At 36.4% G+C, this 25,730-nt stretch overlaps 1 protein-coding gene across 3 annotated transcripts in view; it reads right to left on the bottom strand.

Moving 5' to 3' along the window:
- Positions 1–25,730, bottom strand: part of NR1D2 (nuclear receptor subfamily 1 group D member 2) — a 107,496-nt gene that overhangs the window by 8,859 nt on the left and 72,907 nt on the right. For all 3 annotated transcript variants that reach the window (XM_070727263.1, XM_070727265.1, XM_070727264.1), the window contains 2 exons: positions 22,083–22,268; positions 778–988 (listed from right to left, as the gene is read on the bottom strand). In XM_070727263.1, coding sequence (XP_070583364.1) covers positions 778–988; positions 22,083–22,268 — 397 coding nt within the window. The remainder of the gene's footprint in view (positions 1–777; positions 989–22,082; positions 22,269–25,730) is intronic.

Here is a 25,730-nt window from a genome sequence, read left to right as displayed (position 1 = left end):
GCCCATTCCCCTCCTATATTATGATTTATTCCACAATGAAAAATTCTGTTTATTTATGTGATATAGAATACATGGCAAGTGGACTGAGAAAATACATTTTTGCACATACTAAGGATATTTATTTATTTGTTTGTTTGTTTATTGGATTTGGATTTGTTGCACTTCAGTAACTAAAATTAATTATCATAGATCAAACAGCACGATAATTCCAATTTCCTAATGCAATATTCTTATTCCAATATGGATGAGAACATGCAACATTGTAATTTACACATACACACACACAATTTTATTTTAAAATTCAATAGCAAATTTTCTTTAGAAATTCACAAGAGAAAGAATATTGAACTAAAAGTGAACTGCAAAAAATCCCCCCAAAAAATCTTACATCTATAAAAATGTATATAAAAATACATTCCAAATAAAGTAGGAAATATTGCATCATTACTGAAAAAATGACATCATGGGTGCATTTGGCTAAGCTCCTAAACAGTCCCAAATGTAGCTACTGCTGAAAAAAAAATCTAGTTCTCATTTCTTTTTATACAAACCAACTATATAAAAGGAAGAGGGACAGAACCATTAGTGAGATACCTCCAGAAGAGATAAAATACTGTAAGATAAATTTCAAATATAATCTTATTTGTTAAACAATATGAAGAAACCCAGGAGAGAGGGAGAAGTGGAGCCCAACCCCCAAATCAAATTTCATATATTCTGAAAGGCAAAATCTATTTTATTTTTTGCTATATATAAAGGTTCATTTTGATTTCTTACCAGCAGATACAAGGACCACCGCTGTAAACAAACTCATTTCTTCATCACTAAGTTTGAGTGCATTTAACTTCTCACTGAACTCAAACATGGAATTCAGCAGATCACCAGCTCCCATGGTACGTAGATTATCCAAACTGTACTTCTTTCCACTAAGAAAAGTGACAGTACGATATTTTGCATCAAATAGAGATGTAAACCGTACCATTAGTACCTGGTCAAAAGAAAATTTAGGGAGAAAAGCTCGCATGTAAATCTATACAGAGTTCATACAGAATCTTAAAGTTTGACAGTTCATAAAATTGAAGATAAAAGTTTTCTCTGAACAAGGTAAATTCTTGGTGATTTGTCTTGAAATTAATTACTGCCTTGTGGGATTTTACTTCCCAGACCTTCAATTTCTTCTATCCAAACATTATCCTGCTCAAAAATGTGTTCCCTGTTTGTGCCTAAAAGCAATACGTAGTGATATATCCTGAATATTTAATTCTAAAATAATCCCCACACAAAATGATTACTATGCTATATAATTTATATCTTCCACTTGTTTGTTTAAAAAGGCTTTTTACAATATACTAAAGATATTATTAATCACTTTAAAAAGATTACTTGGCAACTATTTATATAATTTAGAAGTAGGACAAGTTATATGTTTAAAAAAAGTTAGAGTTTGGAGATATGGAGATATCCTCACTTGGTTTTTATATTTTTATTGGAATTTTACTTATTTATCAAATTTATATGGCAATCCATCTCACAAAAATTGACACTTATACTGAGGTTATAAGATGGTTTTAAATTAAAATGCAACATCTTCTAAAATTTATTTTATTACTTTTAAAGTGAGAGGCAATCCACTGGGGTCAGTCAAAAACTTAGGTTTAAGCAGACTGACCTTTATTGCACAGAGCCTAAAGGATATGGCAAATATTACTTAGCATCAACATTTAAAACTTTTTAAAGTGACAGAGGTAAAAAATAATATCTTTCATCAGAAAAAGAAACATGAGGCAAGAGAAAAGGATAATTGGCATTTCTTAAATACTGTTCTGCTTTGGACCTACCTGATTAGAACAAAGAAGCCCCACGAACAAAGGATTCAATTCAAACGTTTTTATATAGTTAAATATGCCTTGTACAGACAGGACCATATATATCAGTTCATGTTGGCAGAGGCCTGCTCAAATTGGCCAAGAGATAACAAATGCAAGAGGCAGATCTAATCAGCATATTCTTCCTTAAGAAAAGGTCCGTAAATCACCCACATACCCTTACAGATCTCCAGGTTTCTTTTCTTTCTTATTCATTGGCATTTCTGCCTGACTCTTAAAGGAGTTTCTCAGCACAGCAGTTCTGGAACTCCAGATCTGAGTTGATTAAGCTGATTAAGCCTGATTAATTAATTAAGTGTTAAATACTTATACAGTATTTACTTATATATTTACCTATATTTACAAGTTCTGTGGTATTTTGATAACTGACTATTTTTTTTCTTTTTGTTTTTTCCCCTTCATAATTATTCAAATAACTAATTAATTGAGTATTATAAGATTTATATAACTGAGTTTTACATCATATTTTTATAGCAATTAAGCACATATTAATAAGTATCTAACTGTCAATTAGGTTTCAAGTGATCATTTTATAAGTTAGGTAATAAGTTAGTTTCATAAGTTTTGATTTATAAAGTGGATGTCATTTTGGAAAAGCTTTAATTTTATTATAGGCCTAAGGAAGTCCAGAAATTCATTCAAGATGTCAAATACGACTACTATTATAAAAACTTCTAAAAAACAGGGAGTTTCCGGGTTGGCAACGTGGAGTGAAGCAGCTGCAAGGAGGATCTCCTCCCTGGACTTGCTTTTTTCCTCCGATCTCCAAGACCTTTCGGGGCACAGTTCGCTTGGAGGGTGACGTGGAAGATGAGGGACTATCTGGGCATCGATTGTTAAAAGGCGTTTTGCAATTGGTGCGAAGGACACCCTTTTCTATCAGAGGTTGGAGGCACCCGTCTTTGCTGTCAAAGTATGGCGGGTCCGAAACTCCAAGGAGCCACCGCAGAGGGAAGCAAGTGAGGAATACAGATCTTTCCACAATTCTTTTTTTAAGATCATACTATGTACTGCATATTGAAGAACTTATTCTAGAACTTTTTATTAGAAGTTAAAAATAGAAATTCTATTATATTGCTGAAATAGACTGCCTGTAAGGAGATTTTTTTTAAAAATTACCGTAGGAATCTACAAAAGCGGCGACGGTGAGGTGGAAAAATCCAGCAACCCTTTTTGATCGGGTGCTGGTTAATTTGAAATACCGATCTCCGAAGGGACTTTAAAAACTTTTTCCCAGGACAGTGTTTAATTTGGATTTTGGAACCATTGATAATATATAATACTGAAGCACATAGATATTGATTTTTCCTTTGCTGGTGTGTGCGGAATCCGGAATTGGACTCAAAGATACGATATAACAGATTGAGAGAGCAGAGGAAATATTCATCTAGCCCCCTCTCTCTTTTTCCTATTTACCGAGAACTGCTGTGTTTGGAATTGGGGTGTCTGGAAGAAGGAGAAAGTAGCAAAAGGGGTTCTTTGAATATAAAAAACCCGAAAGCCGAGTGAGCCGAGTGATTTGACAAGAGGATGAGGAGAACGCCGAGAACAGAAGGAAGATTTGTTCCATAATCTACAACTTTAAGAATAGGAAGCCGGCGCTGAGGACAGACCCAGAGACGGGGTGCAAAACAGCATATGAACCGAGGAGTCGGAGGAGAGCTGGAACAGACAAGTCAGCACAAATTAGCAACAAACTAGCACAAACTAGCAAGCGGCAAAAGACCTTGTACTTTCTCTGCCCCTGAAAGTGAAAGCGGAGAGGAGTGCAAAGGAAGGAAAGTCACACTCAGCGAACTCAAATACAATCAACCCTATAATTAACTCGTTAACTCTTTCAAAAAAAAACCCTGCATCACAGAGCTGCACTTCAGAACACTTAAAGCTTTCAAAAGTCCTTGGAATAAGGACTCTTTAACAGCACTAACTACAATCAACAATCAACAAGGGGAGAGAAGACACAATACCTCTTATACTTTACATGTTTGCTTATAATTTTCTTATGATTTCTACTCTTATAATTACTCATAACTACTATACATAAGGGTATATATATATATATATATATATATATATATATATATATATATATATATATATATATAATATAGATAAGAATAAGCATTAGAACTATTTATAGCATTGTGTTAATATTTCTTTCTCATTATAATCCTCCTCTTAACATAATAAATAGATAGATAGGAATTGGAAATTGAAAGCATATTATTTGACTAATATTTTTAAGAGTATCTTAATTGTTTTTCTTTATTTCTTTATTACTTTAGATCGGAATAAGATAGGAAACTATAGAATATTGATAAGAATTAGAATTGAACTGTATAGAAAATAAGTTTATAAGTTCATAAGTTTATATTTACATTGTTATTTACATTGCTATTTGCAAAGGAATTTAGAATCATTTAATTAATTACAAACTAGAAAGTTGACTATAAAAATTTAATTAGTGAATGAAATATAGCAAGAGTTATTAATCTGCTTAAACACTTTTCTTTCATCTTCCATGGTGATCTGGAATAGAATATTTACTATATTGGAAAAGCAAAATCAGATCATAAAAGAGATGGCTAGTTATCAACCTAAAGGTGGTAAAAAAACCACCACAACAACAAATACAGCTTCTCCTGCCTCTCAAAGGCAAATAGATGAGATGTTAAATGTAGAGAAGGAAAAAGAGAGTACATTATTGATGCAAAACATGAACAAAACTTCAACAGTAATGCAGGAAACCATGTTGAAACTGCAGGAACTGATCACAAATAATCATGTAGAATTAAAAACTGATATACTGAGATTAGAAAACCGATTGGAATCCGCACAAGCAGAAACACACAAAAATGAGGAAAAAATAATAATAGTAGAAAAAGGACAGAACAAAATGAAAAAAAATTGGAACAGGTTGATCAAAAACTCATAGAATCCCACAGAGAGCTCGAAAACTCCTTGATCCAATTGGAACTAGAGAGATCATCTTACTTTCTAAGATTTCAAAATGTGGTAGAGGCAGAAAATGAAAACCTTGGGGAGATTATGACAACAATAATCTCAGGGATATTACAGACTAACAGAGAGGAAGTCATAAATGAATTAGACGAAATTTACAGAATTAATACTAACTTTGTGCGAAGACATTGATTACCCAGGGAAATACATTTAAGATTCACTAGAAAGATTACAAGAGACAGGGTATATGCAGCCTCTAGAGAAGGGAAAATGACATATAAAGGTAGAGAACTAAATATTTTGAAACAAATCCCTAGAAAGATTAGAGAATGAAGAAGGGAATATAGAAACTTAGCCTCCCTCCTGAACAAAAAGGAAATAACATTTAGATGGATAACACCAGAGGGGATGATGGTAAAAATAGAAGGAAGGAGAGTGAAAGTCGACAATGAGGAAAAAGCACAAGAGATATACGAACGAATAACTGCCCTAGACTCCGAATTAGAAAGTGGAGATAGACTAGAATCAAGCAAGGAAGAGGATATAGAAACAGACGGACAAACAGACAGAAAGCAAGGACCAGAGGAAACAGAGAGAGGAAAGGAGAAGGAGGAAGGGGCTAAGACTAGATCACAAATGGCAGCGGCAGCAGATAAATAAAACTAGCTTTCTTGCTTTAACTTTTTTTCCTCCCTAGGAGGAATACTTAACTAAATGCTTTCAGATATCAAACTGATTTCAATAAATATAAATGGCCTTAATAACAATTGTAAGAGAAAAAAGGTCTTTTCCAAACTCCTAAACCAGAAACTACAGATAATATGTTTGCAAGAAGTGCATATCAAATTAGCACATAAGAAATTCTTAGAATATACAAAATTAGGGGAATTACATGCCTCATTAGACGAAAATGAAAAAAAAGGGGAGTGGCCACATATGTGAAGAAAGAACTAAAACCAAAAGAAATTAAAACGGATCCCAAAGGAAGATATACAATGACGGAAATTGAAATATTAGGGGGGAAAATATTACTGGTGAACATATACGCCCCGAATCAAGAGTTAAAACAATTTTATAAAAATATACATCAAATTTTGCTTGAAACTAACTATATAAACATTTGTATGGTAGGAGATTACAATGGAATTGTAGAGCCAAAAATGGACCACAAAACAGGGGGGAAAAGTAAACTGAAAAGACCTACATTACCAAATACGTTTAATAAAATGACTGAAGAATTAGATTTAACAGATATGTGGAGATTGAGACATCCAAAGGACAAACAATTTACCTTCCACTCTGGACCACACAACTCACTATCAAGAATAGATATGGTTTGGCTAAGCAAAAGATTACATAAATCAATAAAATCCCTGGAAATAGAACCTAACATGTGGGCAGATCATAATCCGATTACTATAATTTGGCAAGGAACAAAAAAATATTATAAGAGATGGTCATTGAACACAAATTTATTACATGATGAGAAATATATAAAGATGATTAACAGAGAAATAAAATTATTTTTAGAAGAAAATAGGAAACAACCCACTACAACACAAATACTATGGGACACACTAAAGGCATACACGAGAGGAATAACAATATCATATGCAGCCAAAAAATCAAAGAAAGAGCAGAACACAATTACCACACAAATAGAATAGTAAATTTGGAAAAAATCCTCCAACAAGACCCCACAAATAATCAAACAATAAACTTACTAAGAGAAGCTAAATACTAAACACTTTAGAACAACAAGAACTTGCCAAAGATATAAAATATTCAAAACAAAAACACTTTGAATCGGCTAACAAACCGGGCAGATGGCTTTCGCAAAAAAATTAAAAAGCAAAAAGCGATAAACTAATCTATCACTTAGAAGATAAAAACGGAATATTACAATACGATGAACAGCAGAAAAAAGAAATAGTGAAAGATTACTATCAAAATTTATATAAAGAGGAATCAGTAGAAAGTACAAAAATTGCCAAATATATAAATGAGAATAATATACTAAAGATAGAAGAGCCAGACAAACAACTTTTAAACATGAAAATAACTCTACAGAAAATTCAATTGGCCTTAAAAAAACAAAAAAATAATAAAACACCAGGACCAGACGGACTTCCAGGAGAATTTTACAAACATAATAAAGAATTATTTGAACCTATATTACTAGAAACTTACAATGCAATCCTGGAACAAGCTAAAATCCCGAATACTTGGAGGGAATCATACATCACAATGATACCTAAGGAAGGCCTGGATAAACAAAAAATAAGAAACTACAGACCAATATCCTTACTAAACGCGGATTACAAGATTTTTATGGCAATTCTCTCAGAAAGATTAAAAAATATATTAAATAAAATAATCAGCCCAGACCAAAATGGATTCCTACCTAATAGATTCCTACCTAATATGGATTCCTACCTAATATCTCAAATTGCACAAGGACAGTTCTAGATATCATAGAATACTGTGAAGCTCATCCAGGAGAACAAGTAGCCCTTGCATTCCTGGACGCACAAAAAGCTTTTGATAGCGTCAACTGGCAATACTTAATAGCTGTAATCAGAGAACTAAAACTGGGAACCAAATTCGAAAATATCATTAAAAATACTTATACAACACAATCAGCCAGGGCGATAATCAATAATGACATGACCAAACTAATTTCAATAGAAAAAGGGGTAAGACAGGGATGCCCAATGTCCCCTTTGTTATACATATTAACCCAGGAAATACTACTAAACAAAATTTGACTAAATAATGAAATAAAAGGAATTAAGATAAAAGACGAAGAGTACAAATTACAGGCATACGCAGACGATATTGTACTTTTCTTAGAAGATCCTATAAGGTCTGGCCCAGAACTAATCAGAGAAATAGAAATTTGTGGGGAACTCTCAGGACTAAAAATTAATAAGCAAAAAACGATGCTTATGACAAAAAATATGACTACAAAACAAATTAAAAAATTGGAAGAAACTACAAATCTACAAACTACAAAAAAATTAAATACTTAGGACTAATATTATCAAATAAAATTTCATCTCTCAAAAAAGATAACTATAACAAACTCATACAAGAAACTAATAAAAACTTAGAAAAATGGAAGGATTTGCAACTATCCATGTTAGGTAGAATCGCTGTGATAAAAATGGACATTTTACCCAAATTCCTCTACCTTTTTCAAACTGCCCCTATTAATATCAAACAAAATTTTTTCAAAGACATTAATAAAACTTTTTCAAAATTCATTTGGCAAAATAAAAAACCCAGAATTCAATTCAGATACCTCCAAGACACCAAAAACAGAGGAGGATTAGGACTCCCCGATTTGAAACAGTATTACACCGCAGCGTGCCTAACATGGCTAAAAGAGTGGATTAATCTCACTAATAAAAGAATACTGGTACTTGAGGGCCATGATCTACAGATGGGGGGGCACGCCTATTTATGGAGAGATGATAAACAAAAACAAACTGCCTTTAATAAACACATGATAAGAAAATCTCTCCTTAAAACCTGGTATGAGACTAAAAGAAAATTTTATAACAAAATTCCTAGATGGCTATCTACTATGGAAGCCATAGTATATCCGAATTTGATAGACCCAACCAAGACCATAAAATATAAAGATATCTTACACCCAAATGGAGAACTTAAAACTAAACAAGAATTGGAATTACAAAACTATAGGTTGGACGAGTGGACATATATACAAATAAAATCCAGATATAATAAGGATAAACAAACACCAGGTATAGCAAATTCCACCCAAACTCTGGACAAGATCTTAACAGGAAATGTGGAAAAACAGATAACCAAACTGTACCAGATTTTACTAGAACAGGAGAAAGAAAAAGAGATGATTAAAAATCCAATGGTAGCCTGGGAGAAAAATATACAAAGGGAAATCCATATAGCAGAATGGGAGAAAACATGGAATACAATAACTAAAATCACCCTATCATCAGCCTATAAAGAAAACTATTACAAATTATTTTACAGGTGGTATCTACCACTGGCAAGACTTGCCAAAATTTACCCAGCACTCCAAAAGGTATGCTGGAAATGCAATAAAGAAAAAGGAACTTTCTTTCATATGTGGTGGTCCTGCTCTAAAATTCTAAAAATTTGGGAAACAATTTACAAATGGTTAAAAGAAATTACGAAGGAGGAAATAGAGTACTCACCGGAGGGGATGCTCCTTGGAATTTGGAAAAGATCATACTCTAAACAAACCCTTTTTTATTGACTCACATAAACACAGCTACAAGAATTGCAATAGCGCAAACATGGAAGAACGAACAGACTCCCAATGTAAATTTAATAACAGACAAGATATATACATGTGCAGAAATGGACGAGATGACAAACCTACTTAAGGGAAACAGAATCAATGAAACTAAAAGCATGTGGAACAATTGGCACGAGTGGATTCAAAGGAAAAGATTTGTATAATTCTATACAAAATAGCAGTACAAACCTTAAAAAAATTTGAAAATACCATTTGAATGTTTTTACCATGTTTTGCATTGCATAGTATTAAGTTAATATTATCTATATAACAACTGTAACCGGTAAAAAAGTTGGATAAGACCTGTAAACTGTATAAACAAATTGTGATATATGTATCTATAAAACAATAAAAAGATTTGGGGGGAAAAAAAACTTCTAAAAAACAGACTTCGACTACATCTCTGGCCTCACAAGAATCTTCATCCCCTTCTCCATCTCAACAAAAGACAATAACAAGTATGTTAGCAAAAGAAAAAGAGAAGGAGAAGGAAAAAGCCTTACTACAACCTTCTCTCCAAACTATTCAAGATTCATTGTCTGTCATACAAGATTTTATGCAGAAAACCCTGATCTCTATAGATACCAATAGAGATGAAGCAAGACAGCAACATGAAGATCTGAAAGCCGAAATGGGAGATCTAAAAGTCGAAATGGGAGAAATGAAGGAAAGAATGAAAGAAATGGATGTAAAAACCGAAGACATACAACAAACCTTAAAAGAGAATGATCAAAGGATCCAAACAGTAGAAGGCAAAATGGAGACAGTAGAGCAAAAAATAGAAGAACTCGAAGAGCGCAGCGGTACAACCAATAGAGGATTTGACGAGGCAATAACTCACTTGGAATTACAACACGCTTCGTATGGACTGAGATTTCAAAATATTATAGAAGAAAAGGATGAAGGCCTAGGTTCAAAAATGGCGGAGATAATAGGAGAGATCCTACAGGTTGATCCCCAGGAACTGATAAAAGAAATTGATGAAATTTATAGAGTACAGACAAGTTTTGCCAGAAAACTCAATTTACCAAGGGAGGTCCATCTCAAATTCATAAGAAAGACTATAAGAGATGATATTTTAAAATGCACAAGAAATCAAAGTCTGGACTACAAAGGAAAATAAATTATAATCTGAAAACAGGTTCCAAAAAAGAGTTAGGGAAAGCAGGAGGGAGTATTATGTTTTGACTAGAATTTTAATCAAAGAAAATATAACCTTCCGATGGCTTATCCCAGAAGGTCTCTCACTGTACTGGCAAGGAGCAAGAATAAAGGTCGAGAATGTTGATAAAGCCAGATAATTTTTTGAAGAAAGTGGCCTGAACAGAACAGAACAATTGCGCAAGGAAGCTATTAAAGGAAGTGGAGAGGAATTGGGGGCTACCAGCCAGGAGAAAGAGGAATCTTTAGGTGCTATAAGAAAACAACCTCAAATACAACAAGAATTGATTTTAAGCAGTAGATTGCGAGAGCACAAAGATACCAAGAAATATTACAAATAGTTAAGTTGCTTGACATGTAAGAGAGGTGGGCTCGCCCCCCAAACTGGAAATCATATTACCATGCTGCGGCCTTATCATGGATTAAGGAATGGCTAATCTTGAAAATAGAAGATTACTGAATTTAGAGGGCCATAATTTAATGTTAGACTGGCATGCCTTTGTATGGTATGACAAGCATAAGACTCATTCATATTTTAAGAGACATATAATTAGAAAGTCATTATTGGAAGTATGGATCGATATTAAAAAAGATCACTTTTTAACAATTCCAGAATGGATCTCCCCAATTGAAGCGATATGCCACCCCAATTTATTACAAGAAGGTAAGATATGGAAATATAAGGATTTATTAGATGAACAATTGAAATTGAAAACTAGACTAGAATTACTTGAAGCAGGAGTAATAATGGACTGGTGGCAATATGCCCAGATTCAGTCTAGATTTGAAAAAGACATGAGAACATATATACAGTGGTCCCTCGACTTTGGCGGGTTCGACTTTCGCAGAAAGCCTATACCACAGGTTTTCAATAAATAAATAAAGATTTTGAAAACCTGTGGTATTTTTTTTAATTTTTAAAATGTATTTAAAGAAGCCGTCTTTAAATAAAAGCTCCGCTTCCGCCCCAGCCTCCCAATCCTTCCCCTTTAATTCTCGGAGCATTGGTATGCTCCACTTGAAGAGCCTTACTGACACCCACTGCCGCCAATTTTGCTGCCGCCGATTTCGCTGCCGCAGGGCCCCTCAGCTATTTGGTGGCCCACGTGTCTTCTGTTGGCTGCCATGGTGGCAGGAGGTGCAATCTGGCCAATGGCGGCCAAGGCTCAGCCCCCTAAACAGAACTTTCTTCTTTTGGGGCTGGCGCCGCTTGGGGAGGAGCCCTCGGTGGCCATGGGCGAGCCTCCGGATCTGGAGGCACAAGACAGCCCAAGATGGGCGGCTACCCACCTGCAGCAGCAAAGGGGGGCAACGGTTTGGGCTGGTTAGCGTCCTGATGGGCAAGCTGGAGGGATATCCCGGGAGCTGCTCCTCCACTTTCGCGATGCCACTGCCAATTTTGCTGCCGCCGATTTCACCACCACCAGGTCTCTCAGCTGTTTGGCGGCCCACGTGTTGGCCACCGCTGCCCAGATTGCACCTCCTGCCACCGCCGTGGCCAACAGAAGACACGTGGGCCACCAAACAGCTGAGGGGCCATGTAGTGGCAAAATCGGCAGCGGCAGCAGCAGCAGCAGTAGTAGGTATGTGCGGGCTGCCGAGCAGCTGAGATGCGCGGCCTCCACTCCAGCCTCTGCTGCCACCACCTGCACTCTAGAGCGCAGCAAAGCCCCCAGATTGCCACCCCATTGCCCCTGTGGGTTCTGGGGTTAAGTAAAACCAGGAATGGAGGAGGGAGGGGGAGGAAGAAAGGAAGCATCTCTACTTCGCAGAAATTTGACTTTCGTGGGCGGTCTCAGAATGCATCCCCTGCAAAAATCGAGGGAACACTGTATTTAGAAAAGAGAATAATGTTTTAGGGAAAATATTAATTAAAAATCAAGTAAAATTGATAGGGAAAGCATACAAATATTTGATTAGTTCTAAAACTGTTGGTTCGATTTTAAAAGACAATATGATTAGTTGGTGTAGAAATTTTGGAAGAGAAATAGATTTAGATACATGGGAAAGGGTTTGGACATATAAAATAACTAAATTGGTTTCCTTTAAAGAAAATCAGATTAAGATGTTTTATAGATGGCATCTACCCCCTAATAGACTCTCAAAAATGTTCCCAAATACACCACCTAATTGTTGGAAATGTAAAAGAGAAATTGGTTCTTATTATCATCAATGGTGAACTTGCCAAAAAGCCAAACTTTATTGGAATAAAGTAGAAAGTTGGATAAGAGAAATCACCCAACAGGAAATTAGGAAAACCCCAGAATTCTTCTTATTAGGTACTACAAATTGTAAATACAAAAGAGAAATTTACTATTTAATAACCCATATTTTAGAAGCTGCTAGGATTGTCTTTGCACAAAGATGGAAGGAAATGGAAGTCCCTAAAGAAGAGGAGGTAATCAGGAAAATTATAGAATGTGCAGAGCTGGACATGATGACAAGGCGTTTGAACAATCAAGAAGAATCAGAATTTTATAAAATTTGGGAAAGGGTTTATACTTGGTTGAGTTTAAAAAATGCTTAATGAATTATAAAAATAGTAGAATTTATCATTCTAAAATGTATTCAAACAGAGAAATGTAATAGATATTTTTTATTCCTCTGAATTGATCTAATTAACAATAGTTTTTCCTTTTTGTATTATGAAGACTACTATTTTGAACAGAGCAATTATAGCTCCTTTTCAGGTTGTGTTTTGTTTGGGGTTTTTTTGTTTGTTTGTGATGTTTTGTTTTTTTCTTGAAAAATAAAATATATATGTGTGTGTGTGTGTTTTCGTAGATTTTCATGGGTACAGGTATGATGGTCTTGGCCATATTCAGGTTTCTTCCGGTGTAGGATTCAGAGATTTCTGGCGACGTTTTGATGTGGTCCCACTTGTCATCTTCAGGCTGGTGCTTCTGTCCTTGTTCTAGGGCAAACACAGAGAGACCTGAGCTTCCTTCCCTCTATAAATACTGGTGGCTGGGTGTGGTTTGATAGCTCAGCAGCTGCATGCTGTGTTGAAACTTCCTGGTGAGTCAGTAGGGTAACACCTGGGGTCGTTGATGTAACTGAGGTATGCTGATTGGTTGATGTTTGTGGATTGGGGGTGATATTCTGAGTAGTTGGAGCTTGCAGGCTACTTAGTTGTTTTGCAATGTGTGTTCTGAGTCTGGTTTCAGTTTGTATGGCTGGGATACGTTTGTTAATGAGGGCTGGTTTCCAGATGTCTGGTAGGCGGGAGGTATCGTCACGCTTGTTCATATTTTGGGGATGTTTTTCTATCTTGATGGCTTCCAGGATTATTATTTTGCTGTAGTGTTCTGTTTTGGAAATTAATTTAGTTCTGTCAAAATCAATTTTATGTCCTGTAGTTTTGAAGTGTTGGAAAAGGGAGGAAGTTTTTCTTTTTTTCTTAATACATTCTTGTGTTCTGTAACATGTGCATTTACTCTCCTGTTAGTTTGTCCAATACAGTTGTATCTCGGTTCTCGAATGCCTTGGTTGTCGTACATTTCGGATACAGAACAAAATTTTCAGCAAAAATTTCCTTCGGTATCCGAACAAAAATTCGGATACCTAACAGCCACAGGAAAACTTTGTTAATTATCCAAAATGTTACCACCGGGGGGGGCTCCTTTCCTCAATGCTTTATCTTGTTACCTGTAGGCAGCTGCACCAACTTTCTCCTTCCCGGTGGCAGCAACGGCAGCGGCTTCCCTTCATGGAGCAACAGCGCCAGGAATGTCACGTGATGAAGGGAAGCCGCCGGAGCCATCTCAGCAGTTGCCATCGCTCCAGCAGCTTCCCTTCATTACGTGACGTTCCCAGCGCTGTTGCTACTCAAAGGGAAGCCACCACCGTTGCCGCCGCCGAGAAGGAGAAAGTTGGTGCAGCTGCCTACAGGTAACAAGACGAAGCACTGAGGAAAGAAGCCCCCCCAAAGCTGCTGGGATTGCAGCCGCCCCCACCCTTCCAGCAGCTTGGAGCGCTTATAGAGCTCCTCAGATTTTTTATCCCATAGGAAATAAAGAAAATAGATTTAATTGGTTCCCAGTGAGTCAACAGGGCCTGGGAACCAATTAAACCAATTTCCATTATTTCCTATGGGATAAATTAATTCGGTACTCGACGAAATTGGTTCTCGACCACACTTCTGGAACAAATTGTGGTCGAGAACTGAGGTACCATTGTATATGTGGCTGGACAGATTTTACATGGTATTTGATAAACTCCCTGGTTTTCTAGCTGGGTATTGTCTTTGGGGTTTCTTAGAATGTTGGCTATTTTTTTATCTGTACCAAAGGCTGTCTTGATGTTGTGTTTGCGGAGAATTTTGCTGATTTTATCTGTGGTGCCTTTGATGTAAGAGAGGAGAGCGATGCCATTGTCCTGTTCTGTGTCTTGGTTCTTGGGAGGTTCTCATGTTCATCGTGGCTTTTTCCAAAAGGCAAAACTCAATATAGTCAGAAAGAATTGGATTTCCATTGTGGACAGAAGTCTGGGGTTCCTTTAAGCCAGAGGTGGGGAACTATTCCCTTTCATGACTTGTGGACTATAACTCCCAGCATTCCTGAGGCAGCATGGCTCAGCACAGCTGGGTCAGGAATTCTGGAAGTTGAAGTCCACAAGTCATAAAATAACCACTCCTGTTTTAGACAATAGATACCACTACCCAGAGAAACACCTGGACAATTACAAAATTACAAATAACATAAAAATACCATCAATTTCCTCTTGAGAGAAGGAGAGTTACAGTCTTGTTGCATAGCAAATTATTTTCTGGTAAAAAGAAATCATCGGCATTCACTGTTGTTCTTTTTGATTATCAATGTCTTCTCTATTATTATTATTATTTTTAAACCGCCTTCCTTACCCGTTTTTATTAATTAATTTAGTTACATAAAGATTTGTTTTCACAAAAAATCGTTGTAATTGCATCATATTTCATCTTTCTGTCAATAAATACATATCTTAAAGCATCATTATTATCATAATTCAATTTGAACTTCTATTTCTCCTCTTAAACCAATCATAAAATATGTTCCATGTTTTATAATAATCGAAGTCTTCTTTGTTTTTTAATTTTAATGTTAAGGCATCTAGTTCTGCACAGTCAAGAATTTTCTTTAGTATTAATGAGTCTTCCGGAGGGTTAGATTTTTTCCAGCATTGGGCTACTGCCATTCTAGTTGCAGTCAGTATGTGTATCAGCAGATAATATTTATTTTTGTCTAATTTTTGATTTATCATTCCTAGCAGGAACGCTTCCCGTCTTCTGTTTATTTTGATTTGGAGTACATCTGTTAGCCAATCTTGTATTTTAATCCAAAGTTTCTTTATTTTTGGGCAGGTCCACCAGATGTGGTAATAGGTCCCCATATGTTCTTTGCACCTCCAACATTGTGGATTTATCCCTTTGTACATTTGTGCAAGTCTTGCTGGAGGGAGGTGCCATCTGTAATACATTTTCTACAAATTTTCCCTATATGCTGTTGATTTCGTTAATTTGAAGTTTCTGGACCATATCATATCCCATTTGTCTAGGCTTACACTATATCCAAAATTCCTACCCCAACTCTGAATATTGTTTTTGACTATATAATCTTCCATGTTATATTTTAATAGGTACTTATAGAATTTTGAAATCATTTTCTGGTCTGGACCTAATATTATTTTGTCAAGTTCTATTTCTCCTTTTTTGTATCCCATTTGTTTTTTTATCCTCTTTATATTTCGATTTTTTTATATTGTATGGCCACCAGTCTATTCTTATTCCATTTTTTTCTAATTGCTCCCTTGTTTTCAGTTTACCTCTTCCATCTAGTAATTTATAATAATTAACCATGTTATTTAAATCTTTTGTATTGGGATGCATTATGGCCTCCATACTGGAGAACCATTGTGGGGTTTGTGAATAGTGTGATCTTTTAATCTTGGTCCATACTTCGAGGATCATATTTCTAATAATGTGTTGTCTAAAGTATTTATGGGTTCTATCTTTCCTGCCCCATAGAAAGGCATGCCACCCTACCATCAGGTCATGGCCTTCTAGAAATAGTAATTGTTTATTCTCTAATTTGATCCAGTCTTTTAGCCAATCCATAATTGATGCTGTATAATATAGCTCAAAGTCCGGTAACCCGAAACCTCCCTGCTTTTTATTATCCTGTAGATACTGTATTTTGATCCTTGATTTTTTTCCTGCCAAATAAATTTTGTTACAATTTTGTTAAGCTTTTGAAAGAAGGTTTTTTTTTAAGGTGACTGGAATTGTTCTAAATAAATATAGTATTTTAGGGAAAATAGTCATTTTGATTACAGAGATTCTTCCCATAAGAGAGATCTGTAGTTTGTTCCATTTTTCTAATTTGTTATTATTTTAGTCTTTTGTTTATTAATTTTTAATCCTGCTACTTCCCCAAATTTAATAATTTCATCTAATAATTTCCCACCACATTCAATGGGATCTTCTATGTTAAAAACTAGGTCATCGGCGAATGCCTGAATCTTATATTCTTGATCTTTTATTTTCAGTCCTTTAATATCCTTATTAGTTCGAATCTGTATTAGTAAGATCTCTTTAGCCAGTATAAATATCAATGGAGAGAGAGGACATCCTTGTCGTACACCTTTTTCTATATTTATATTGTCTGTTAATTCGCCGTTAATAATCACTTTGGCTGTTTGTTGGGTGTATATTGTTTGGATAGCCCTAATAAATTTTTCTTTAAATTTCATCTTTACTAATTGATTTATTAAAAAATTCCAATTTAAATTATCGAATGCTTTTTCTGCATCCAAAAATATCAAAGCCATGGTTTTCCCAGGGTTTGTCTTATAGTATTCTAATATATTTATTATATTTCTTAGATTATCTTTAATATTTCTATTTGGTAGGAAGCTGTTTTGGTCTGGGTGTATTATTTCATTTATAATTATTTTGAATCTTTCTGCTAAAATCATTGCGAAAATTTTATAATCTGAATTCAATAATGCTATTGGTCTGTATTGTTTTATCAAATGTCTTTGATTTATGTCTTTAGGTATTAGAGTAATTAAGCTGTCCTTCCATGATTGAGGGATTTTCCCTTTATTTAACACCTCATTTAACATTACTAACATCAGTTTTTTTGTGGGTTCTTGCATTTGTTTGTATAGTTCCGCTGGGATCCCATCTGTTCCAGGTGTTTTGTTACTATTTTGTTTTTTAATTGCTCTCTCAAGCTCTATCATTGAAATATCTTTTTCTATTCTGTCTATATTAATTTCAGACATCTGTGGTAGTTCAAACTCGTTTAAATATACAGTGGTACCTCATGATACGAACTTAATTGGTTCCAGGAGGAAGTTCGTAAGGTGAAAAGTTCGTAAGATGAAACAATGTTTCCCATAGGAATCAATGTAAAAGCAAATAATGTGTGCAAATCCTACCACCTACCTAGAAAAACCACCAAATCCAAAATCAAGGCCTCTCCCATCAGTGAAGAAATCCAGCAAAAAATCATCCCCAGAGAAAAATCTTCCATATGTCCAAAACTCTATGGCCTTCCAAAAATACACAAGGAAGGAATACCTCTCAGGCCAATAGTCAGTTCTATAGGCTCCCCTCTACAAAACCTTGCCAAATTTTTAGCCAAATACCTTCAACCATATACAGAAACTATTACCTCATATGTTCAAAATTCATTCCACTTTATACAAATAATTAAAAAACAAAACCTACAACCCGATGACCTACTTGTGAGTTTTGATGTCGTGTCCCTTTTCACACAAATACCTATTAAAGAAGCCTTGACAGCCATCCAGGACAAACACAAGCCCCCCCAAATATATCCTAGACCTTACCAACCACTGCCTGACTAATACATACTTCATCTATAACGAACAAAGATATAAACAGATAGAGGGAGCCCCCATGGGATCACCCCTCTCACCTGTCATCGCCAACCTCTACATGGAATATTTCGAAAATAATGCATTAGAGCAATCCAAATACAAACCTAAACTTTGGCTGAGATATGTTGATGATACCTTTGTAATTTGGCCACATGGTAAGGAAAAACTAGACAATTTCCTCACACATCTCAATAGCCTACACCCCAAAATACAGTTTACCATGGAAACAGAAATCAATGATCAACTTCCCTTTCTAGATGTACTGGTCTATAAAAAATCCAATGGCAGCCTAGGACACACTATCTACCAAAAGAAAACCCATACCAACCGTTATCTAAATGCACACTCACACCACCACCCCGCACAAATCACCTCAGTGGCCAAAACTCTCATCACCAGAACCAAACGCCTAGCTGACCATGAGCACTTAAAAACTGAATTGAACAAACTCAAAGATGTATTAATTTCTAATGGATTCGAAGGGAAAACAATCACAAACCTAATCAAAAAAGAGACACTCCCCAAAAAACAAGATCAAGAACAGGACAATGGTACCACCATCCTCCCTTACATCAAGGGCACCACAGACAAAATTAGTAAAATTCTGCACAAACATAACATCAAAACTTCATTTTGCACTAACCAAAAAATATCTAATATCCTAAGGAGCCCAAAAGATAAAATCCAATTGGAATACCAAGGAATCTATGAAATTCCTTGCAAAACATGTGCAGCCACATACATTGGACAAACCAATCGAAGAGTAAGTGCACGCATTGCAGAACATAAAAATGCAATTAAAAAAGAAGAAAAAACTTCCTCCCTTGTCCAGCACATTAAAAAAAACAGGGCACGAAATTGACTTTGAAAAAACTAAATTACTTCACAAAACAGAGAATTTATATAGAAGAATTGCTTTGGAAGCCATAGAGATTGAGAGGAGCCCCCTTTGCATAAATAAAAGAGATGACACGTCCCGCCTACCAGAGATTTGGAAACCAGCCTTAAACAAAAAAACACTTCATAAAAATCACCATGTCAATCCTTCTAATAATTATGATTCCACCAACCAATCAGACCACTAAAACATAATCACCCAATCTATTTGCTACATTCAAACCAAATCTCCACCCCCACACTATATACTAAGAAGAAATGACAGTTGCAAACATTCCATTTTACAACAGCACGAAGCTTGAAACTTCAGCCTGATGATGGTGAATGTGATTTCACCGAAACGTCGCATAGACATGCAAAATATTACACAGGGCAAAACCCAAACTCAGAACAATCTACATATATATATATATATATATATATATATATATATATATATATATATATATATATATATATATATATATACATACACACACACACACACACACACACACACACACTTCTATGCCGCCCAGTCACTATATATACAGTATAAACAAACAAGAAAAAAATCCCTTCTTTTTTATTAAAAGAAATTAATAATAAAACAAAACCAAAATCTATTACTATTATTACTATCTTCTCCTCTTTTTCCATCCCTGTCTCCTCCCCCTCCTTCCACTGTGTGTGTGGTGTGTGTGTGTTTGTGTGTGTGAACTCTTGAACCATTTTCAATAACAGGTGAGCTATTGGAAATGGTTCAAGAGTTCACACACACACACACACACACACACACACACAAACGCACACACAAACGGCTGGGGGGTTTGTTCTGTTATTATTTGGGTGCTTTTTACCATATGCTTTAAATCAAGTCATTTCTCTCTCTTTTTCTCACTTTCACTCTCCCTCTCTTTCTATCCTTCTCCCCCTCTTGCTCTCTCTCTCTTTCTCTCTCTTTCTCTCTCTCTATTGCTTTCTTTCTCTCTCACTCTTTCTTTCTCTCTCTTGCTATCTCCCTCCCCCCCTTTCTCTCTCTCTCTTTCTCACTTACTTTCTCTCTCCCTCTCTCTCTCTCTCTCTGTCAGCGAGGGGGCTGTGAGAGAGCGCTTTCTCCGAGCGCTTCAGGAACGCCTGCCCTGCCTCTACTGCAGCCCCCTTGCTGAAAGTCTGGGACGAAAGCACTCCCAGCGAAGGGGCTGCAAGAGGGGCGGGGTGGGCATTCCTGAAGCATGTGGAGAAAACCCTCTCTCACAGCCCCCTGGCTGGGAGCGCAGATGAGAACGAGGAAAAGCCGCGGCCATCGCCGTGGGAGAAGTCGCGATCCAAGGCAGGAGGTGGAGGAGGAGGAGAGGGGGTGGATCAGGTGGGCAGGGGGCAGCACCGAGAGGCCAGGGTTCCCTTTTCTGTGCACATAAATGCAGCTGCATTGATTCACTGGTACCAAATTTGTTTTAAAAGTTTCCGGATTCACTCACTGAAAAACTTTTTATGTTTTCACTGTATATACCCTATGGATAAACAAACAAACAAACCAATAAACAAACCTTGGAGCTGTTGGGAGAAGATAAGATTACCCTCCTCCACTCTGCACTCTGGAGCAGCATTCCCCGTAACCTCCCTTTTCTTCTATTGCCAGCGCCTCCCCACCCCTGCACCTCCCCCCCGCAGGCTGGCAGGGGGATGGGGAGCAAGCGCCCATGGAAAAGGGTGTGCGGGGGGGGGGGGAAACAGTGCTTATGTATGCTATTGTTAGACTCTTATAAACGCCTTTGTCGTGTCCCAAATGTTTTGGATTGATGTATCATTATTCCAATTTTTTTCTAGAAAGAAATTTAGTTCTTTATCTATGAATTGCTTATATTGATTGTCTTCTATTATTTTAGTGTACATTGTCCATCTATACCTCCTACTATAATCTCTTTTAATTGTAATATTTATCGGATTATGATCTGCCCAAAGATTGGGTTCAATTTCAGCCGCTATTATCTCTTTTTGGAGTTATATATCTGTCCATACCATATCTACTCTGGACAATGACTTATGTGGGTTCGAGTAGTAAGTATATTTATATTCATCTTTGTGGCGTTCCCTCCATATATCTTTCAGTTTAAATTCCTCTGTTATATCTTTAAATTCATCTGGCAATTCTTCTTTCTTTTTATTTCTTTCCATTCCCTTATAATCTTTCTCAAAATTTGCTATTGCGTTAAAGTCTCCAACCACACAAATGTTTTCTTTCTCAAGTTTTATTATTTTTTGACATAGTTTTTAAAAAAAGGCTTTTTGGTCATTATTAGGTGCATATATCACAATTAATGTTATCTTTTTCCTTTTAATTTCAATTTCTATAATAAGTATCCTTCCTTCTTCATCTCTTTCACTGCGGTTTCCAAATCTTTGTTTACTTTTTTAAGCTCCTCTTCATTTTCATCTAATCTCAATTTATTAGCTTCCACTGTCTCTTCTACCTTTTTAATCTTAGTCTCATGATTTTCCACTGTCTTATGGACTCCTTCTATTATAGTATTAATTTTGACAAAGTTCTCGCATACTTCCTCAAATTTCTTTTGTGTTTCTAAATGATTTTGTAATATTGTTTCTTGAGTTTTATTTGTAGCTTCCTGTTGTTTAATCATACACTCCTGTATTTTATCCAGAGAGTTCTGTAGCATTTGTAAGGTAGGAGTCTGTTCTTTACCCTCTGCAATGTTAATATCAGAGGCTGAGGAAGATTTTTGTACAGCTGGGGATGCAATAGTTAAATTACCCCTCCTCATTGATTTCATTATAGTTTGTTGAGTTGCCATTGGAACTTTTAATCTACAGTCAATAACATCCCCTATATGCCTAGTGTAACTCAATATATGATATAACTCAATATACCACAATATTCTAAGAGGTAAGTAATATTTTCTATCTATTATTCTAATATCAATTTATATAGTTGTAAAGAGATAGAATTGTTGTAAAATTGATAGAAATAAAAAGGAAATATTCACCTCAAATGTTCCAGCTTTAAGAAGGTTTACTTGATCATGTTGGGAAAGATCTCGGAAACCTGGAACACGCTTGGCAAATTCCACTACTTCTTTTACTGCAGGGGTAAAACTCATGGAAAATTCTTCCCAGACTTCCTGACCAGATTTATTTGGATCCACAAAAGGAGTCTTGTTCATTGGGCAAACCTGGATATTTACACACATATGGAATCAAAATGCAACTTGGAACTCTTTTTCTTTTCTATAACTATGAAACTAGAAATGTTTTCAAATATAACACAATTATTCATAATTAAAACAGTACATATTTAAAAATGCTAGCAAATATGTTCCAAAAATATTAGAATCTAATTAAGAGTTACTTCTTGACAACAACACAAATAAATCTTTCTTTAAAAAGAAAACTGAGTATGAGAGTACTTTAGAGTCTATTTCCCACAATATTTTATACTTACAAACTTACATTCACATAGCATCTTTGCATTATAATTTTAGAATGTTTGTATCATTTTATACACATGTAGGACAATTGATAGGCAATTACACTGACTATCCAGAAACAAATTATATGACCTTGACTGTAAGTGCATTACTGTAATCTTAATTTTCCCCCCACTATACTTTAAGGCTTAAAAAAACTCTTAAAGCTTAAAAAGTTTGAATAACTTTTCATGCAGTTTCTATGCCATTTATAAAATATAGTACAAGCAGTGTGAAAACCCCCCCCCCCCCCCCCAGAGAATGTACTTTCAGCTTCAAGTGAAAATGCTATGGAAGTTATGACTGTTCAATTGGTTTATTTAAATTATGCTCAATTACACAGAAGGTCACACTATAATTAGTAATTATTTAATATTTGTCCCCTCTCCCAATTGATTTCGTACAGGTATTTTTTTAAAAAAAACAAAAACACACATACAAGAGAAGGAATTTGTTCACTCTAAGGTGATTTCACATGTGAATTTTTTCTTCAATGGTGTTAATATTCCAAATACAGGGAGTCCTCAAACTACAACTGATCGCTTAGCAACTGTTTGGATTTATGATGAATCCACAAAAAGTTTGAAATTTCAATGATACATTCCCCCCCCAGTTACATCATCATGTTTTGGACATTTAGCAACTGGCCTGCATGGAGAGGGGTGGCATACAAATCTAATAAATAAATAAAATATGAGTGTTTGCAGTATCCCAGTCACAGGTTTTTTGTTTGTTTGTTTTGCTGGAAATGGTGTTTACTTCCAATTTCCAGCAAAAAATTGATTGGCTAAAATGGGCTGAAGTTTTCCAGATGTTTCAGGCTTTGTGAAGAAGGCGGCTGCTTTACATTATTGGAGTCTCCCAGGCATTTAGAGCTTTCCTTTCTCTTTGGAAAATAACTTCCAAACTCTCTTGTTCCCTTCTTTACAATGGAAGGTCAAGATCAAAGCTTCTTTGAGGGAGTGGCAAACACGCGCACGCACACACACATACACAAACATGTACCTTCCTTTGGAGATTGTAAGAAAGAATAGCTGAGTTTTGTGTGTGTGTGAATGTATCTTCTGTGTGTCCTTTCTTTTGAATTGGTAACCCCTTGGATAGTGGGTGAAGTTCCTGCTACTGCAGATAGGTAGAATCTGGGTGCTTAGTGGTGCAGGTGGCAGGCTAAATAGTTGGGAGGAAAGGCAAAGTCTGTGACACAGTAGAGAAAGACACCAATGGGAGAGAAGCCACTTGCATAGGTGATTAGGAGACTATTTCATTATGGCTGCTCGGGAAATGATGTCTATGCTGAATCCAAGTGGTCTAAAGACATCAAGGAGTGGAGTGGGTAGATGTGGGGTGGGAAGTAGGCACAAGGCTTATGGGAAGAGTGGAGGGGGTCAACACCTCAAAGTGTAGTGCTCAATGGAACTACATCTACATGGAGGGGTGTATGCAGTAGAGTACTCCAAGGCTCTGTTTTAGGCCCAGTACTCTTCAACATCTTCATCAATGACTTGGACGAGGGGAATAGATGGGGAACTTATCAAATTTGCAGATGACACCAAACTGGCAGGAATAACCAACACTCCAGAAGATAGGTGCAAAATACAGAAGGATCTTGACAAACTTGAACAATGGGCACTATCTAACAAAATGAAATTCAGTGGTGAAAAAAGTAAGGTTCTACATTTAGACAAGAAAAACAAAATACACAGGTGTGTGGTACATTATTTATTTATTATTAGAGTTGAAAGGGACCTTACAGGTCATCATGTTCAACCCCCTGCCTTAGCAGGAAATCCTACATCACCCCAGCCAAATGGCAGTTCAATCTCCTCTTGAAAGTGTCCAAAGTTGGGGAGTCCACAACCTCCGCTGGTAGGCCGTTCCACTGGTTGATCGCTCTGTCAGGAAATTCTTTCTTATCTCCAGGTTGAATCTTTCCTTGGTCAGTTTCCAACTATTGTTCCTCGTCCGGCCCTCTGGTGCCCTGGAAAACAGTATGTCCCCCACCTCTCTGTGGCAATCCCTCAAGTACCTGTATACAGCTATCATGTCCCCCCTAGCCCTTCTTTTAACTAGACTATCCATGCCCAGTTCCAGCAACCTTTCCTCGTATGACCTGGTCTCTAGTCCCTTTATCATTTTAGTTGTTCTTTTCTCCACCCTCTCTAGAGTCTCTATATCTTTTTTGAAGTGTGGTGACCAGAACTGGATGCAATACTCTAGGTGCGGTCTGAATAGGGCCTTATAGAGTGGTATTATGTATCCCCCTGTTCATGCAGCTTAGGATTGTGTTGGCTTTTTTAGCCGCTGCTGCCCATTGCTGGCCCATGTTTAGCTGGTTATCCACTAAGACTCCAAGATCCCTTTCACAGTCACTCATGGTGAGTGTGGTTTTGCCTAATTTGTATGCATGTTTTGGGTTTTTTTTGTCTAGGTGCAGGATTTTACTCTTCTCTACATTGAACTTCATTTTGTTCATTTCGGCCCACTGTACAAGTCTGTCTAGATCTTTTTGAATTCTGTGTTTATCCTCTGGGGTGTTGGCCACTCCTGCCAGCTTGGTGTCATCTGCGAATTTAATTTATTCCCCCTCTATTCCCTCGTCTAGGTCATTGATAAATATGTTGAAGAGTACTGGACCGAGGACTGATCCCTATGGTACCCCGCTGCCTACCTCTTTCTATGTGGATTTAATCCCATTGAGGGCTACTCGGGTGCGATTGGTCAGCCAGTTTTCAATCCATCTTGTTGTGTTACTGTCGATTCCACTCTTCTTTACTTTGGAGAGTAGAAGGTTGTGGTCCACCTTGTCGAATGCTTTCAACATTGTTCAACAGTAGTAAGTAAGTAATAAGTAGTAAGTAGTAAGTACTGTTGAACTGTGAGAGGGATCTTGGAGTCCTAATGGACAACCATTTAAATATGAGCCAGCAATGTGCAGCAGCTGCCAAAAAAGCCAACACAGTTCTGGGTTGCATTAACATAAGAATAGAATAAAAACCAGGTGAAGTGTTAATACCACTTTATAAGACCTTGGTAAGGCCACACTTGGAATACTGCATTTGGTTTTGGTTGACACTATGAAAAAGGATATTGAGACTCTAGAAAATGTGCAGAGAAGAGCAACAAAGATGATTAGGGGACTGGAGGCTAAAACATATGAAGAATGGTTGC

The sequence above is a fragment of the Erythrolamprus reginae genome, chromosome Z (assembly GCF_031021105.1).
Source record: "Erythrolamprus reginae isolate rEryReg1 chromosome Z, rEryReg1.hap1, whole genome shotgun sequence".
NCBI lineage: Eukaryota > Metazoa > Chordata > Lepidosauria > Squamata > Dipsadidae > Erythrolamprus > Erythrolamprus reginae.
This window is presented reverse-complemented; position numbering and strand designations above follow the sequence as displayed.